Raw genomic sequence first — 16,942 nt, 5'->3', positions numbered from 1 at the left:
GGTACATTGGAGTCATGGTGTACACAGACAGTGGCCTTCAAGGTGCTTACTCGGCAAGGATTGGGGGGTGGGAACACGTCCGGACTGAAGGAGAAGGCAGAGGAGGGGAACTAGTGGCACAGCACGCAGGCCAGTACTAGTGAGTCACTTTAAAACATTTAAGAGATGACAGCTTGGGAGGAGTGAGCTTTCGATAAGTCCAGAAGCGTCCAGGGGGAAAAAGAGACTTGGCTTTGTCCTGGGGACCAATCTCACTCATGGGAATAGCCCTCTTCAGGAATTCTTCTGAGGGGCTGAGGGCTGTTGGGGGCATACATTAACTGTTTCCTCCAAGGGAGTTCTTTATGTTCATCCAACAAAACAGAGAAGTAAATACTGCATTGTCATTTTATTGAGATTTAATTCCTAAAACTCACTTTTCCACGGAAAGCAGGGAACACAGGTATAGTACCTGGCTCCGCCATGGGCCGGTTGATGTGGTCTTTCCAACATACAGCGGTGGTGGGTGGTGGTATTGGAAATGGTTCCATTTTAGAGAGAACTGGTAAGACCCACGCCCCTCCTGAGGAGCTGGCTGCTGATATTACCCTTCTGTTTGGCAGAGAGCTCTCCTGGCCACGGGAAGTCACCTGACCACAAAGGCCGAGTGAGCTGCTTGCTCCACAAGCCCGAGTTCCCTGATGGGGAGATGATGGAAGTTCTCATCTAACGCTGGCATCCCTGCTGAATCTTGTAACGGGACATTGACAAGCAAACAAGGAACGTGGCAAAGAGGGAGAAGAAAGATCAAGAAGGTTGTGGATGGAAAATCAAGAATGACTTGAACTGATAAAGATTTCACATTAGTAAGAACACTTTTGAATAAATGTTTTTTTTTAAAAAAAATCAGGAGACCTACATGAGTGAAGATGAAGAGAGGGTTATGGATTTTTATTGCATACGATGTCAGAGAGGTGATGCATGTAGGTTCAGAAACAAACAAGAAATAGGAAATGGAATTTTTCATTGTACAGAAAACATATCCTGTGGGGAGGGTCTGTGTATACCCCTTCTCTGGTTATAAACAGATAAACCCAAACATGGATCGTCCTTGGAATACCCCCATTCTCCTTGCCTCTTAGCATCTTCTTTAAAGAAGAACCTCCTAGAAATCTTGGAGAGCCCATTTGGGCATAATGTGCCATCCAGGGGGTGTCCCATGAAAGGGTGTGGGTGTGACAACGAGAAGAAATATCCAGGCGTGACGAGGAATGTAAAACACGGTCCTCATCCAATTACCTGCTTGATTGGGATTTTCAGGAGATGATGGGGCTTCTTAGCTTTTGTGGATTCAGCAGTATTTTCTAAACGGGATGGGGGCTCTGTGATTTGCTACTCATCCTCCCTCACTTCCCCGACTTCATTTCTGTCTCTGCTTCATTCTCTTTTAACTTTATTCTTTTTTTCCTTCTTTTTTTTTTTTTTTTTTCCTTTTTAAGTAAGACGTGGCAGTATAGTTCTGGGATTTATTACAGCAGTATCTGAACTATCACCATTCCTGCTGTGTTTAATAGTGACCAGTGGGACAAAGCCAAAGGCTGGCTCCCTGGCTGCTTCCTCTACCCTTGAGTAGTTGGGCTGCAGCTGTTAATTACATTCTGCCTGTGAACTAGGTCAGCTTTGACCAGGTGGAAGATCCACGGTCCGTGTGACATCTTGCATTACGATCATAGATATTCACAGCCCTGGCTTTTTTCTCTCTCACGTCAGCTCTCTTGCACGGAGCTTGGTGTTTCCACTCCATTGCTCTGTTGGGATAAGAATAAGACTTTCAGGATGGCACTCCAGGAAACAAATGACGCTTGACTTGGTGGCCTCCAGAATCTCAGCAGTCCCCTGGTACACGTTCTAGTATTTGTGGCTCACGAGCATGTGCCCCCCTCCTCACCCTCGCGCTCCTCTGGTCACTGTTGATGAGCACACAGATACCCGTGACTGACAGTGCGTGTGTGTTAACACAGCAGTTTTTCTCCATCCTGAACTTGCTTTGTAACCCCAACAGGCCAGTATACATATAGTGTGGTCAGGTTTTTCTATGTTTCAGTTTCGGTCAAGTTGTCCAAAGTAAGATGGCAATACCATGTCAAAGAGCTAGGAGTGAGTGAGGTATGGGTCCCTTATCACTGTGTGTGTGTGACAGTTCATTTCTAACTCCTCAGAAGACACTTTCTTTACAGATCTGGGAGGTGTTGGATCAGAGCAGAGGAGTTGACCAGCCTGTCAGATGTTCTGGCAGGATCCTGATATCTTTCTCCCTCCAGGTCAGCTGGATGTGTGTTATTCCATGCATGCTTAGTTAAGGGAAAGGGGACGGGGCGGGGGGCGGGGGGAGAAGCCCTGGGTCTGAGATTTTTTCAAGTCCCACCCCAGTGAAGCCCTAGACACAACACTGCTCAGGAAATTTGGCTTGGGTCGCTTATTTGAGGGTTGGTCTTTGGAGTGTAACCTGGGTGGAGTTACAGCCTCCCCAAACTGAGGAGCTAGAAGGATGACAGAGGTGACAGCTAGAGAAGGGGAGGGAGGAAACCAGTGGCTATGCTCAGAGGGACCTCAGAGCTGTCCAGTGTGACAGAGGAGGCAGGAACGGACTCTCCCCAGGCTCTGCTCTGCGGTGGGCACTGAGCGCTATGCTTCATGCTTGTCGCCTCCTTCAGTCCCGGGTAAGTGTCACTGAGTATTGTGTAGCCGGGGAAACTGGCGGGGCTGCAGGGTCCGAGGAGCTTGCTGAACGCCCTGGGGTGTGGGAGCGAGCCCCGAGGCACCGTTAATGAAGAAATGGATCGTGTAGGTGCAGGAGTAGAGGGTTCCCTTCACTTTTTATGGGTGGCGAGGTTCAATAGATGGCAACTGATTCTCTTACGGACAGTTTGACCCCCAATTAGTGTTAGGTATTTACCAGGAAGTAAAAAAAAAGTTTCCAGAACCAGGAGGGCAAGTCACCTCTGCCCGTCCCCTTGCCCATGTCTGGGCCACCAAACTTGGGCTGTCTCCCCTAGAAGAGGGAGAGAGCGAGAGCCACAGCCTGGTTTCCCCCAGACCTCATCTTTGAGCTCCGGCACAAGGCTGGCACGCTATCCTCGGTCCCCTGAGTTGCCAGGCATGTTCATTGTTAGAATGCAAGCACACACACCACCACATTTCGGTTGTGCCGTGATCTTTGTCAATCTTGTTTTCTTCTTACCTGCTAAGACTTTTCTATAAAAAAAGGGGTCTATAGCTTTAAGAAGTCTTCTTTATAGGAGATTTCCTGCCGTGCCAGAGCCCCTGACACTTTTCATCTTCATAGCTTTCTCGAAGCCTTGCTTGCATGTAGGAGAAAGGGTTTGCCAATACTGAGCACCCACTCTGTGTTCTGGGCAGTATACAATATATTATCTCATTTGATTTTCACAAAAATAGTAGTAGCTCTATTTTTTTAGTGCTGACCGTATGCGAGCACTGTGGTAAATACCTTTTAAGGAGTCCTCAAGCCACCTGGGAGCCAGGGCAAGTTTTTTTATCCTTATTTCACTAGAGGAAACTGGGGCTTGGGGAGATTAAATCCCTTCCCAAAGCCTCCCAGCCAGGAGAAGCTGGGATCTGAACCAAGGGTTTGGATCCCAAAGCTGGGATCTGAACCAAGGGTTTGGATCCCAAAGGGCTGTGCCTTTGTCACAGGCTGGACGGCCTCTGGTGTGGGGATACTAACTGCCTATGGGTGCCACGTCTATCCTGTCTCTGAGACGTGCGCGCGCGCACACGCACAGCTGCCCTTCTCTCGGGAGCTAAGAAACAGGACTAAAGCCCAGAACTCCTGGATTTGCCCATAAACACCAGGCACAGATGGAGATTTTGTGTTCCAGTTAAACATCCATTTAAAACATACTGGCACATTGTCCAGAGGCCTAGACATCTTCAGAACTTCCCAGTGTTGTCTTAATGATGGAACTTGCAGGTCCTATCTCGGCGTGCAGGATAAAGGCTTTGGCTTTGTGAGAAGACAAGGCCAGAGTAATTCTGCTTCCTCCTTGAACGTGTTGTCTGGCAGCTTTATTATATGCTGCCCAGGGTTTATTATATGGACTAGGGGGCGTTGCTGGATTTGGCAACTAATTTCAGAGCACATACAGAATCTTTCTTTGCTTAGCATTTTCTTCGCTCAGCTTTTCTTCTGTTTCCCAGAGGTTGGTAGCCAATGGTGGTGCTGAGTTCAGCCTGTTCTGAGCAGGCACACAGGACAGGGGTGCCGTGTCCGTCCCAGGGCTCTAGGCAGAGAGTGGCGGGAGCTGGGGGGGCCTTCTTTCTTTAGTCCTTCCAGGCTTGCTGTTTGGAGCTCGTGTATGAATTGAACTGCACAGGGCTTGGGTTGGATATCAAGACAGTTGCTCCAAATGTGTTCTGAACCTGGAACAGAGAATTCAGGTGTTCCGATACTCAGGGAAGAGGCTGTCGGGATGCCCCCCTGCAGAGAAGCCAGTCATCTGTCCCGGGTTTGCCTTTCGCCACCTGTATCCTCCTGATGCAGTGGCTGAAGCACCTGTATGCTGAGTGCTGGCGGAATGGGAAAATTCTCCCTGTCCGGCCACCTTCTGAGTCCTGCAGACTGATGTACACACAGGCATCAGACTGGGTTCCCAGAAGGAGCGAAGACTAGATTGGGGGTTTAAAAGGTTTTCGAGACGGGGGACTCACACTTATGCTGCAGAGAGCTATGCTGGGCAAAGAAGTGTATTTTCCAAAAGCAAAGTCCTGCTCCATGTCTGCATGGGCACCGGTGGGGCGTGTATCTGTGTGCTCCGAGTGACCTTGCAGGCCTTACGGGCAGGACAACCATGGTCGTGGTAAGTGAGAGCCCACGGTTGTTCTTAAATGGTAGTGGTTTTGTGGAGCCAGAGAGCATCCAGCCCACAATTGGCTTCTTCATATCCCCAAACCTGAGGAAGCCGTGGTATACGCTTCATAAACGTTGGTTTTCTTTTCTCCTTTCTTGTTAATTAATCAGTGTGTTTAAAATATCTTCATTCAGTGTGAGGATTGTTTAATGGGTTTGCCTCTGACGTGTGGCTCCATGGGAGATGGGCAGAGTAATTAAGACATTACCAAAAGCTGATCAGCTGGGAGCATGTAAAGGTCAGCATTTCAGTAAACGGATTTCTTCTGGAACCAATGAGCATTTTTTTTCTCCTCCTTTTAAGTAGTATACCTTTTTCTCATTTAGTAATTTAATGGTATATAAATATGTGTATATGTAAGTGCATACCTGTGAGGTGTGGCAATAGGGTTGTGTGTCGAGTTTCTTTTCTTAATATCCAGAAGATCCAAGTGTTTCATCTCACCCCACCTTCCTTAAATGGTGGCCCTTTGGGAGACTCTATATTGATCACGGCAGTGCTGCCCAACTAGAAACATTTTGCCAACGATTCTATATTGGAACGACCTTCGGGACCTAGCACATTCCTTTGATTATCCTTAAAGATGAGAAATCCTCATCCTTTGAGAATGGAATTAAGTTTGGAAATAATCCCAAGTCATTCGCTCAGTTGGATAAGTAAAGATGTGTGATTAAGGTAAGTCACACCATTTTAGCTTTAAAATACAAAAGAAAACAAACAAAAAACGCTAAGATGTTTCTTAGAATGAGTCTTTGGACTCCTAGAGCCTCTCAAAGTGACCACTTCTAAGGAGGACATTTGTCACTAGTACATGTAACTTCTAGTGGATTCGTTTTTAAAAATCTTCTCTCACCATGCCCTGTATGTGTTCACATCTCTGCACACACACAGATATAGGTGCATATTAGTTAGTGTAAACCTCTAGTAGGTACCCTGTAAAGCCGTGTTATCCTTAGTGCATGTTATTGTCATGTTATGCTCTGACTGAAGTGTTTGTCATGAAACTTTTGCTTCTCTACAGCATTAAAATATTGTTCTCAATATAATGAAGTATAAATACGGCATTTTCTTGTACCAGCTCCCGAAGTTTTGCTGCCCAGTGGTGTGTTTACATGTGGTTTTGCCTAGGATTCTGTTCCCATATAGACACCTGTAAGTATTTATTACAAAACAGAATGTAAGCAAATTTATCCACAGTGGTTTTCTTTGAGTTAAGGTGTTTTTCCCTTTTGCGGAGGGACAGTGGAACCTCCTCCTCAACGAGGCACTTACAGAACCTGTGAAATTCTGTGACACAAGGGCACCTGCCCGTACCAACCTCAGCCAAAGCTAGAACAGCCCTCTGTGCCACCACGCTATGGCCTGCTGTGTGTGTGTGTGTGTGTGTGTGTGTGTGTGTGTGTGTGTGTGTGCTTGGTGGCAGTGTGCTGTGTGCTCTCCAGAGGACTCTGGTGTAACATTTTGGCATCTTCGTCTTACTAGTCTGTATTGAAGGGGGTGTACAGAGCTGCACAGCCAGATGGGTCTGTGTACAGCGTGGGGAGAATCAAGAACACGGCGTAAGCCCCACAGCAAATATTGATACTGTTGGTCAGCCAAAGATTTTCCTATTCTTTGCTGCTTAAATGTGTGCCTTAATATTGTATATAATAAATGGATAAAATAGCTCTTCTTTCCCTCACGTTTGCTCTTTTCTTTCCCAAAGAACTTACACACTGGGTGCTCAAGAAATGTTTGTTGAACTTCATTTCGTTTTATTGCTCCCAGGCAACCTCACTAGCAGTTTTGCTTCCAGAGGTATCCGGTCCCCCCTTTGTGGGCCTCGCTTACACCAACACACGCTCTTAATTTTGAGGAGATGAGTCATCCAGACCACTGGAATTTGTTGTCTACCCACTCCTGGCTCCCCCAGACAAGGAAAGAGGAAATGCAGGGAGGCTGGGCCCCGGGAGACAGTATCACTTTGATCTCATCTGAGTGTCCTCTTTTGGGGTTCCTGGGTACAGAGCCTGCCAGTGACCACTGTCATTCAGGAATTAACCCAATCATTCTGAGCCCAATCAGACATGCACCCCAGGATGGGCATGGGAGATGCAGCTGCCTTGTTAGTGTCTTAGGGTCACAGGAAAGGAGGGAGACTTTGGCATAAAGGGGTCATGTGGTAAACTGGTCAAATTCCGTGACTGAAGCAGCAGAACTGAAGAAACCCTGTGAGAGCCCCCAACTGAAGCCTTCTCCCAAGGGAAGTGACCTCCCAAGGGGAACTGTTGGGGAGGAGGCGGTGCCCTCTTTATTCTCTAGTCATGCCTCTTTCAGCAGAAGCCTCCCGCCTCACTAAACCCCAGGACCTTGCATAGGGATTGCTTCCTAAGTGTGAGCCCAGGGAGAGATAGGGACGCACCTCCAGTCCCCCAGGACTGGCTGGTGTGATTTACACGCATTACGTCCTTCAGTCTTCACAACAGCCTAGTCATCCCCACTTGAAAGACAAGGAAACTGAGGCTCATACAACTTTGGGCAAGTAACATGCGAAAGACGGCAAAGCGGTGTTTGAAGCCAGTCTACCCGACGCGGAGCCCGTACATTTGCAGTGGTTGCTAGAGGCAACAGAGCTCAAGCTCCTGTCTGCTTGGGTTTTTACCTGTCCTACCTTCTACCCGAAGGAATTCTCTGCAGGGACCCCGAGATCTCTGCACACATGCGGATGTGATTCGTGTAGCATAAAGGACAAACTGCAGCTCCCGAACCCACACCCCCATCACCACTCCAGGAAGACAGCTGGAGGACCTCATTGCCTTTTGGGCTCAGCTGAAGACCCTTCTGAGCCAGTGTCCACCTCTGCCATCTCCCTGTCCTGACCCAGTGCTTGCAGCTTATGTGAGGTGCCCCCAAGCTCTGGCCCTTCTCTTGCCTCCATGTGCACCAGAGGAGAGAAAGCCACACCCTCAGCAGCTCTACGTAGTTCCTCCAAGGGGTCACCATCTGTGGTTGAAACCTGAAGGAATGCTGGCCTCTGTCCTGAGGTCCTGGGCCGGGACCTCCGTAAACTAAAGCGGGTAACAGTGCCTTTTAGATTGCTTAGGTTCTTACCAGGAGTCAGGTCCCAAATGAGAAATGGATCAGGAGCTCTGAAACTCCTTTCTTAAAAATATGTTCTGTGCTGATGAAATGAAAGGTTTCTGTCATTAAAGAATGTTGCCATTCTACTGTTTCCGTCCCCCTTGAATCAAGCACCACCATGTGTCTCTCCAATGCGCTTTTTTTACCAGCCCTATTCCTGGCAGGCAGATATCGATGCCATGGTCCAGGCGAGCCTGCACCCTCTTGACTAGTCTGTCAGCCTCAGAACTTCCTGTACGGGGCCCGGAAGGAGGCCCTTCCCATCTGGTGTGGGTTTCTGTCAAAGGGCGGCTCTTCCCAAGGTCTTGGTATGAATATAGAGACTACAGGGCTCACAGCCTACATTGTCCGTGATTTGGAGTAAAATAATGTGTCTCAGTCTTATGGCTAGAAACTAAAAACACTTAACTTTGCATCTGGATTGGTTTCACCCCTTGACTGTTGGAGGGAGAGAGGACCTAGCATTTACTGAATTGACTTTGGAAGCGTACTTTCCCTTAACAACCCCTGAGGTGGGTGTTATCATAAATCTTCACCTCTGAGTTTCAGATGAGGAAACAGGCTTGTGAGAAATGCAGTGACACGAGCTCTACTGTCCAACCCAGACCTACTCATTTCTAAGTCCCCATTTTCTCCACATACTCTATTGTGGCCTTTGAGTTTTTGTCTTTGTTTTTAATGGCTTGTCTGCTTGTTTGTAATAGTTCTAAAGAGAATTGATCGGCAAATGGATAACTGAAAAAGAAACCACTTTTAAGGCTCTTTTTGAAAATGTGGTATTTCCAGAAGAAGGCCTGTGTTGGTCAGACAGACTGGCTCAAAGCCTCTGGTCCATGTGTAAGATACAGACTTAATGCAGAGTGGCTTGACTGTTCATTATCACCGGGCTTACCTGGTGGGCAGCCGGGGAGAGGGACCCAAAGGCAGACACTCGCAGGGTCCACTCTCAGGGTGGGGTCTTGCTCTTATTTTTCCTCAGATATATTCTGAAACCACAGCACTTGTTTTTCAGAGATGCTGAGGGTAAAAATGGAAGGGCCTTTGTTTTTCAATCAAATGAGGTCCTTGATTGTACCTGACGGACCTCTCTATATGTGGGGTTCCCAGTCACTTAAAACTTATATGGCCCCAGTCCAAACCTGGTGTCGTCCCTACCACACTCACTGCTCTGCTTGCTGTCCCATCCTATGCTGGTCACCTCTGCTAGGAACCCAAGTCATCTTGGGCTCCTGCCTCCCTCTTCCTCTTGGCTAGTCCTTCACCTGTTCCTGTCCTCTCCTCCTTCCCACGCTGTTTCCACCCTCACAGCCGCATAGCTCACTTGGACAGTTGCAGTCGCCTCCTGCCTCCCATCTTACCCCACTCCATCCTTGACACAGACACCAGAGAAACGAGTAATACCTGACATTTATTTATTGTCACTGTGCACCCAACACTCCTGTGATCCTCTTGTATAAGGACATTGAATTCGTGCAATCACTCTGAGGCCAGCAATATTAGCATATCCTCATTTGACTGATGGAGAAACTGAGAGGCAGAGAAGTCTCTTCCTCAAGATTCTAGAGCTTGTGAGTGGCAGGGCTGGGATCCAAACCCAGGCAGACTGGCCCCAGAGACTCTAGGCCACACTGTTCCCCCTTTCTAAAGCGTGTCTGATCACATCACCCCACCCCCAGAGGGAAACAACAACAAAAATCATAGCTTCCTGTGGCCTTCAGGATAAAGTTCAAACTGCTAATAAGACATTTATGTCATACGCAGTCTGGCCTTGGCCCCTTCTCCAGCTGGTTTCTCTCTACTTCTCGTTCCACCCCTGCTCTCAAGTCTCTCTGGAACCACCACTGTGCCCTGAATCTGCTCTGTGGGCTTCAGTTTCGGCTCCTGCCCACTGGTCCCTTGTCTGGGAGTGCCCTCTTGTCTGTCTCTCCAAGTCCTGTGCATTCTTTAAGGTGAAGCTGAAATGTCACTTTTCTCAGGGAGTCTTTCCAGATCACCAGGGTCAAAATTAATTGCCTGTCTTCCATTATTAGCTGAACCACCTTGAGAAAGTTGCCTAACTCTGAACTTCTCATTTGTAAGATGCCATGTCTGTTTCTTCATGAATGTGAACCCTGCACCCAGTACTTTGCATGATACATCATGAGTGCTGGAGTATTTGATGACTGAACGAGTCAACCCTAAGGATTTAAAGGGAGAAGAGTTATAATGTGCCTGCACATAGTAGGCCGTCCACCAATGACAGCCCTGAGCATCATAGCATCTTCCAGCCCATGCCTCCTATTACAGTGAATGACACACCCAAGTGTCCGTCAGCTCATCCGTCTGGGGTAAGAACCCTATCTTGTATCCAGAGCAGATGCTCATTAAAATTTGAGCTAAATGTGAATTATCCTAAGTTGCTTATTGCATGTTTAGTGATTGTTTTCAGGGACCCTAAAGTTAAATCGTATTTAAAACTTATGCAAGTAATGCACGTGTGTTATAAAAACAAACACAAGATACAGAGTGTACAAAGAAGCCACACCCTCCTCTAAATCCCTAGCAGGAACCATTGTTAACAGTTGTATACAGCTAAATAGATAGATATGTAGATATGTATGAAAGCATATTCATTTTTAAAATAAGATCATGCTATTTTACACAACTTGCATTTTTTACTCAACAGTAGCTCCTCAGCAGATTTCTGTACCAGCACATGTGGATCTATCGCACTCCTTTCTGTGGCTGTGCAGTGTTCCTGAGTATGGAAGAGGGGGAGTTTACTGAAATCCATCCACCCAGCTCCCCCACAGTTTGCGCCAGCAGTTAAGGGATTGCTAAGAGTATGTGGAAGCTGGGGAGATACTCGGTTTTTCTGCTAAGAAAGAGACCAAACTATGCAATATATGTCAGGCGAGGCCTAATGCTGTCCCCCATCTCCTCCAGTGCATCGCAACATTTCCAATTGCCTGTCCAAGCACAAATTAGTCATTAATGTCATGATGAAGTTGGGATCCGAAGGACGTGACAGTGCCATGGCCCCAGCTGATGGCTCAGGCCCAGCCTGCCCTGTTTGTATCCAGAAAACCTGTCAGCTCTCTAACTGAGGGGCTGATTGTCCACCCAACGTCCTAACTCTTGGCGTGAAGAAGAACCCATTTTCCTGGCATAACCCAAGTCAGTGCTAGCCCCAGGCTGACTTTGTCCAGGATGTTGACGACATTGATCCTTCCCTTGTCCTCAGCACTTTCATTTTGCAGAATGTCTATCAGATTTTTATAAATATTTAGCTTGAGGAATAGCCTGTAAACAGAAGCCCAGTTTGTGATTCACTTATCAGGTTATCACTGAAAATTCATTATGTTCCCAGAACATTTCAGATCCTGGGGGGCTGAGGTGAACTGACCACCTACTGTGTGCCAAGATTTTGCATCAGTTAATGCATTCGATCCTCAAGACATCAAGTACAGAGAGATTCAGAGAGGTTAAATAAACGACTCAAGGTCCACACTTCCCTGAGTAAGTGGCAGGATGGTGTTTGAGCCTAGGCTTGGGTGACTTAAAAGTCAAGATTTTCCCCACTATGTCATGCAGCCTCCGTGTTTAGATCTAACTGAGGTCACAACACAAGTACAATTTACTCCTTGCTCGTCCTTGCTGGGGCATGTACACCAAGGTCCTTGGACAGCTCTGTTAAGACCCTACCACCCTCAGCGTTTGGACAGAATCTGGCTGGTGGTGCCCGGCCATGCGCTGCAGGTCCAACTCCAAGGAGGCCGTGTGGACAGCCCGTCCCGGTGCCAGCGTCTGCCTCTGTCTGGGGACTCCACCATTGTTTGCATGTGGCAGTCTCATAGTTGGGACGGTTTTAGAGAGCTCAGACTGAATCCTTTCCCCCTTCTGCTATCTCTAAGAGCTCCCTGCCCTCCCCTGCTCCCCTCCCCCCAAGCAGGGGCCATCTACTGTCATGTCCCAGCCTTTCCAGAAGAACCACTGACTGACAGGGACCCCACACAGAAGCCAGTGGAGTTTCCTGCCCTCCTCTCTTGCCGGTCTATTTACTTTCTCAGTATAATTTTACGGCGAAGAAAGGCAGTTGGAGGCAGTAATCAGAGTATCTTTGTTTTTAAAAAATTTTAAGTGTCAATAATTGAAAATGTTTTAATTTAAAATTTTTAGTTTAAATATTTAGATGTCAACAGATTAATACAATACAATACAATACAATATACAATACAATACAATACAATACAATACAATACAATACAATACAATACAATACAATACAATACATGTCTTTGTAAATAAAAACCCCCTTTCCCATTTCCTTCTTTTGCCTCACACTCCTCTTCCCCACTTAATTCACGAACTCCAGCTTGGGCACATGTCAGGTATGTACAACTGATGTACATTAGTCATAACAAGAGGTAAGAACCAGTAAATGCAAAGGCAGCCACTGCTCAAGCCATGTGTGCCTCTCAGTCAAGACCATCCTAGTGTCCTGGAGGGGAAGATGAATGTCCACTGTTAGGGCTTCTGGTAGCGAACAAACAAAGGACACCACCACCCACATCTGTTTCGGTAAAGCAATACTGGCCATTGAATGAGTGGCCAATACATGTGAAATCTCTACTTAGCAACATCTCCACCTTGTGCATAATGCCTTTCTTCTAAAGAGCCTAAGTATGTCTTTCGTACTATTAACATGGTCTAGAGACGGCTACCGTGATTCCTTTTTACACAGCTGGGAGAAACCAAGACAGAAAACTGGAGCACTTTCTCAAGGTCACGGTGAAATGCCAGCAGAGCCAGATTAGAGCCAGGCCCTCCTGCATCCCTCTTAACACCTTCTGGGCAGAGTGCCATCTATGCTGATGCTGTGTAGGCATCAGGCCTTTTCAGAGCCCTGCACCCTTCCTTGCCCAGGGATCAATACACTGAGAAATGATGGGTGTGGTGTGGATTAGTCGGGCAGTCACCGAAGAAGAGCCTTACGTCTGACTTGTCTAAAGAGCCAAGAGACTCTTCAAAGGCACTGTTCTGGGCAGAGGAGTTAGGATTTCTCCCAGTTGCAGAGCCAGGAGGGTTGGGCCCAGCATTATGAGATTATAGCAGAACAGGCTTGGGGACTCTTCCTTTGACAGCCTCAGAACCCTATGACCTGACAGCAGGGATGAGGTGAGAATGGCCATGGTGGCTGTGTGGTGGATGACAACAGACAGGGGGACCTTTCCCAGGGATGAGAGAGCTGATGGCAAATGCTGGTCCCTTTCACCTTTGAGATATAGGGTTGGAGAGATGACACTCACCACAGTGTTGTGGAGACCACATGTAGCAGCTGGTTCTTCAGGATTCTCACTATGTTAAGAATATACACAACATCACAAATAACCCATAATAGGCTTTGTCTCTTCAAGTGAAAATGGCAAGGTTCTAGAAGCGCATGAGGGACTGGAAATACTGCTGCTGCTGTGACCACTTTGGAAAATAAACTCTGCCACACTGGGTATATGCCAGATCCAGTATCCGAAATCACACACATTTTCTCATTTTATTCTCCTCTCTCCCTATGAGGGAGGTATTATCCTGCCCATTTTACATATCAAGCAATTGAGGCGATGTTAAGTGGTCTGCCTAAAATCATGCACCAAGCAGCGATGGAGCTGGATTCCATGTGCAAGCCCATGACCCCAAGGCCTTTTTCCCTCTCCCTGCTGCCGCTTCAACCATGGGAACGAAAGCACGAAGACAGATTAATTCAAAGGTCATTGTTCTGCTCTGGAATGTTGTCACCACTAAAAAGGGCAGGCAATTTGTGAGCCGATTTATGAGCTGGATAAAAGGCTGAATCAACAGATCTTGTGGACCAATTGAATCCATGCGGTATCTGCATCATACTAGATGCTATATGACAGACATTTCTGTGGTCATCCATCATTGCAAAGCACTGCAAATACCAAGGAGTCAGATAATAGTTACCACTCACCAAATGCCAGGCTCTGTGCTAAGCACTTATGTGCATTAGCTAATTTAGTATTCACAAGAAACCTATAGACAGGTATTATTACTGTTATTACTGTTAGGCTTAAAGGCATTAATTAATATTGTATAGAGAGGACCTTACCTCCAAGAGGTCGCCCACCTCCCCGCCATGAATCCTGTCCCCATCCAGTGACATAATAACATGAAGAGATTAATTGATGGCCTCCCCTCTTAGTGACCATAGAGTCAGACTGGTAGGAATGGAAACCAGCTCCTCTATTTACTAGCTGTGTGAGCTTGAGCCAGTCACTTACCCTTTCAGTGCTTCAGTGTCCTCATCTACAACATAAGCATACAGTCACTTTCTCATAGAGGTCCCTAGCAGGAGTACCAGACAAGCCTGGACAGTGTTCAGTGCAGGCACAGAGAAAGCACTCGATGGCTGCCAGCTATTGTTATGAGCTGGAAGCTGGTGCCCAAGGCTCCTTGGGATTAACTCGCAGACTGTGAGTTCTCACAGTCCAGGGATCTGTGCTGTTTGCTGCAAATAGCCAGGAAGCTACTTTATTACACTTGTCTTGCTGGGATGGAGGTCAGTTCATCTGCCCAGCCACATGCAGGCATAAACCAACCAATGAAAAGGGAGTGAGGTTGGGGTGCAGAGGGAGGAATTTGCAGTCTCATGGATGCTGGAAAGTGCAGAGAGCTGGCCCCAAACCCAGGGGTGACCCTGATGAGGGCCTACACAGCTGTGTCCCAGTGAGGACAGGAGGCCCTGGATTTGGGCTTACGTGCTTCTGGTTAGCCCAGGACCCACAACAAGGAAGAAGGAGCCACCTGCAATTGTCAGCATCATTCTTAGACAAACCCACTTCTGCTTTAAGAAGAAAGGAAGGGAGTTCTCTGGTTGTACACAGGGAGGCACAACATAGGAGGGACCTGCCTTAGACTTTGAATTAGGTCTTTTTTTTTTTTTTTTTTTTTTACCAGCCCCTCTACAGAGTCTTCTGTCACATGGAGAAGGGTCCTGGGTGGGTTATCATCCTGCTACTACTGATAAAACTACATGGAGAGGCTTTTCCTAAGACCAGCAGGCAAATGACTGCAAGGAATCAGCCCACAACCAGAATGGAGGGCCAGAGTGGCCCAAAAGGGCTTTATAGGCTGCATAAAATCTCCCGTGGCTACTTTTGGAAGAATGAAGAGCCAAGACTCCAAAGCTTCCGGACAGCCCTGCTCTTTGACTTACACGCTGTGGGGGGACACCCACTGTTCCATTGCCTAGAGAGCCCAGCACCACCCCCGCCCCTCTTCTAGGACACTAACCACATGGTTAGATGGGAGCTGCTATCCATACACAGGCCACACAATGCCTTTCTGCTCCCGACAGGCCCAGGCCGGTTCTTTCATAGCTCCTCCTCCTCACCTCAGATGACACAGACATTTGTGTTGGACTAGTCAGTCTCAAAGTCCCCTCCCCGCCCTCCCGAAGCCAGCATTCTGCATTCCCTCCATGCAGACCTTTTCAGCTTGCCCCAGGCTGCACTCCTGCTCTGGTGGTAGAGCTGAGTGGGGTCAGGTGGGCAGGTGCCAGCATTATGTTAGCAGGGCTGAGAAAGAATTGAGCAGAGAGGAGCAATGGGGAACATCCTGGCTGAGCTCCTGCCCATGTTTTTTGTTTTGTTTTTTAAGATTTTTATTAAAACCTAAGATAACATACAATATTATATCAATTTCAGGGGTACACCATAGTTGTTCAACATTTATATACCTAAAGAAGTGATCACCACGATAAGTCCAACAACCATCTGATACCGTACCATAGTATCACAATATTATTGACTATATTCCTTATGCTGTACATTACATCCCCATGACTTATTTGTTTTATACCTGGAAATTTGAACTGCTTATTCCCCTTCACCTTTTCTCCCTCTTTTTTTAATTCTTCAATTACAGTTAACATTCAATATTATTTTGTATTAATTTCAGGTGTACAGCATGTGGTTAGACAATTGTATAATTTAAGAAGTGATCCCCTGACTAGTCTAGTACCCACCTGACACTATACACAGTTCTTACCATACCATTGACTATATTCTCTATGCTTTACTTTACATCCCCATGACTATTTTGGAACTATTAATTTGTGCTTCTTAATCCCTTCACTTTTTTCGCCCTGTCCCATAACCCCCCTCCCATCTTTCACCCTGATAAATCTATTACCCATCTGACACCATACTTAGTTATTACAGTATTATTGACAATATCGCTTATACTATACCCTACATCCCCATGGTTACTGTAACAACCAATTTATACTTCTTAAACTCTTCCTCATTTTCACCCAAGCTCTCAACACCCCGCCTATCTGGCAACCATTAAAAGATTCTCTGTATCTATGAGTGTGTTTCTGTATTATTTGTGTGGTTATTTTGTTCTTTGGATTCCACATAAAAGCAAAATCACATTGCATCTGTTTTTCTCTGTCTGACATACTTAACTCAGCACAATACCCTCCAGGTCCATCCATGCCACTGCAGATGGCAAGAACCCATTCCTATCCATGGCAGAGCAATATATATATATCACCTACTCTTTATCCATTCGTCCATCGTAGGACACCCGGGCTGCCTCCACATCCTGGCCATTGTAAACAATGCTGCAATAAACATATGGGTGTACATGTCCCCTCAAAGTAGCATTTTGGGTTTCTTCAGATAAATACCCAGAAGTGGGATTACTGGGTCCTTCTTTATCTCTTGTTATAGCCTTTGTTTTACAGTCTATTTTGTCTGGTATAAATATTGCTACCACAGATTTTTTTATTTCTTTCCATTTCCATTTTCATGACAATCTTTTTCCATACCTTTGCTTTCTGTGTGTGTCTTCAATCTGAAGTGAGTCTCTTGTAGGCAGTATATGTAAGGGTTTTGTTTTCTTATCCATTC

At 46.7% G+C, this 16,942-nt stretch overlaps 1 protein-coding gene across 6 annotated transcripts in view; it reads left to right on the top strand.

Moving 5' to 3' along the window:
• Positions 1 to 6,577, top strand: part of AMOTL1 (angiomotin like 1) — a 154,938-nt gene extending 148,361 nt beyond the window's left edge. For all 6 annotated transcript variants that reach the window (XM_019737546.3, XM_088791502.1, XM_074335585.2 and 3 more), the window contains one exon: positions 603 to 6,577. In XM_019737546.3, coding sequence (XP_019593105.2) covers positions 603 to 709 — 107 coding nt within the window. In that variant the 3' untranslated portion in view covers positions 710 to 6,577. The remainder of the gene's footprint in view (positions 1 to 602) is intronic.
• The last annotated feature ends 10,365 nt before the right edge of the window (positions 6,578 to 16,942 follow it).

The sequence above is a fragment of the Rhinolophus sinicus genome, chromosome 14 (genome assembly GCF_057876585.1).
Source record: "Rhinolophus sinicus isolate RSI-liver-muscle chromosome 14, RSI-T2T, whole genome shotgun sequence".
In the NCBI taxonomy this organism is placed as follows: Eukaryota; Metazoa; Chordata; class Mammalia; order Chiroptera; family Rhinolophidae; genus Rhinolophus; species Rhinolophus sinicus.
The sequence above is the reverse complement of the archived record's forward strand: the minus strand, read 5'-3'. Positions and strand labels throughout refer to the sequence as shown.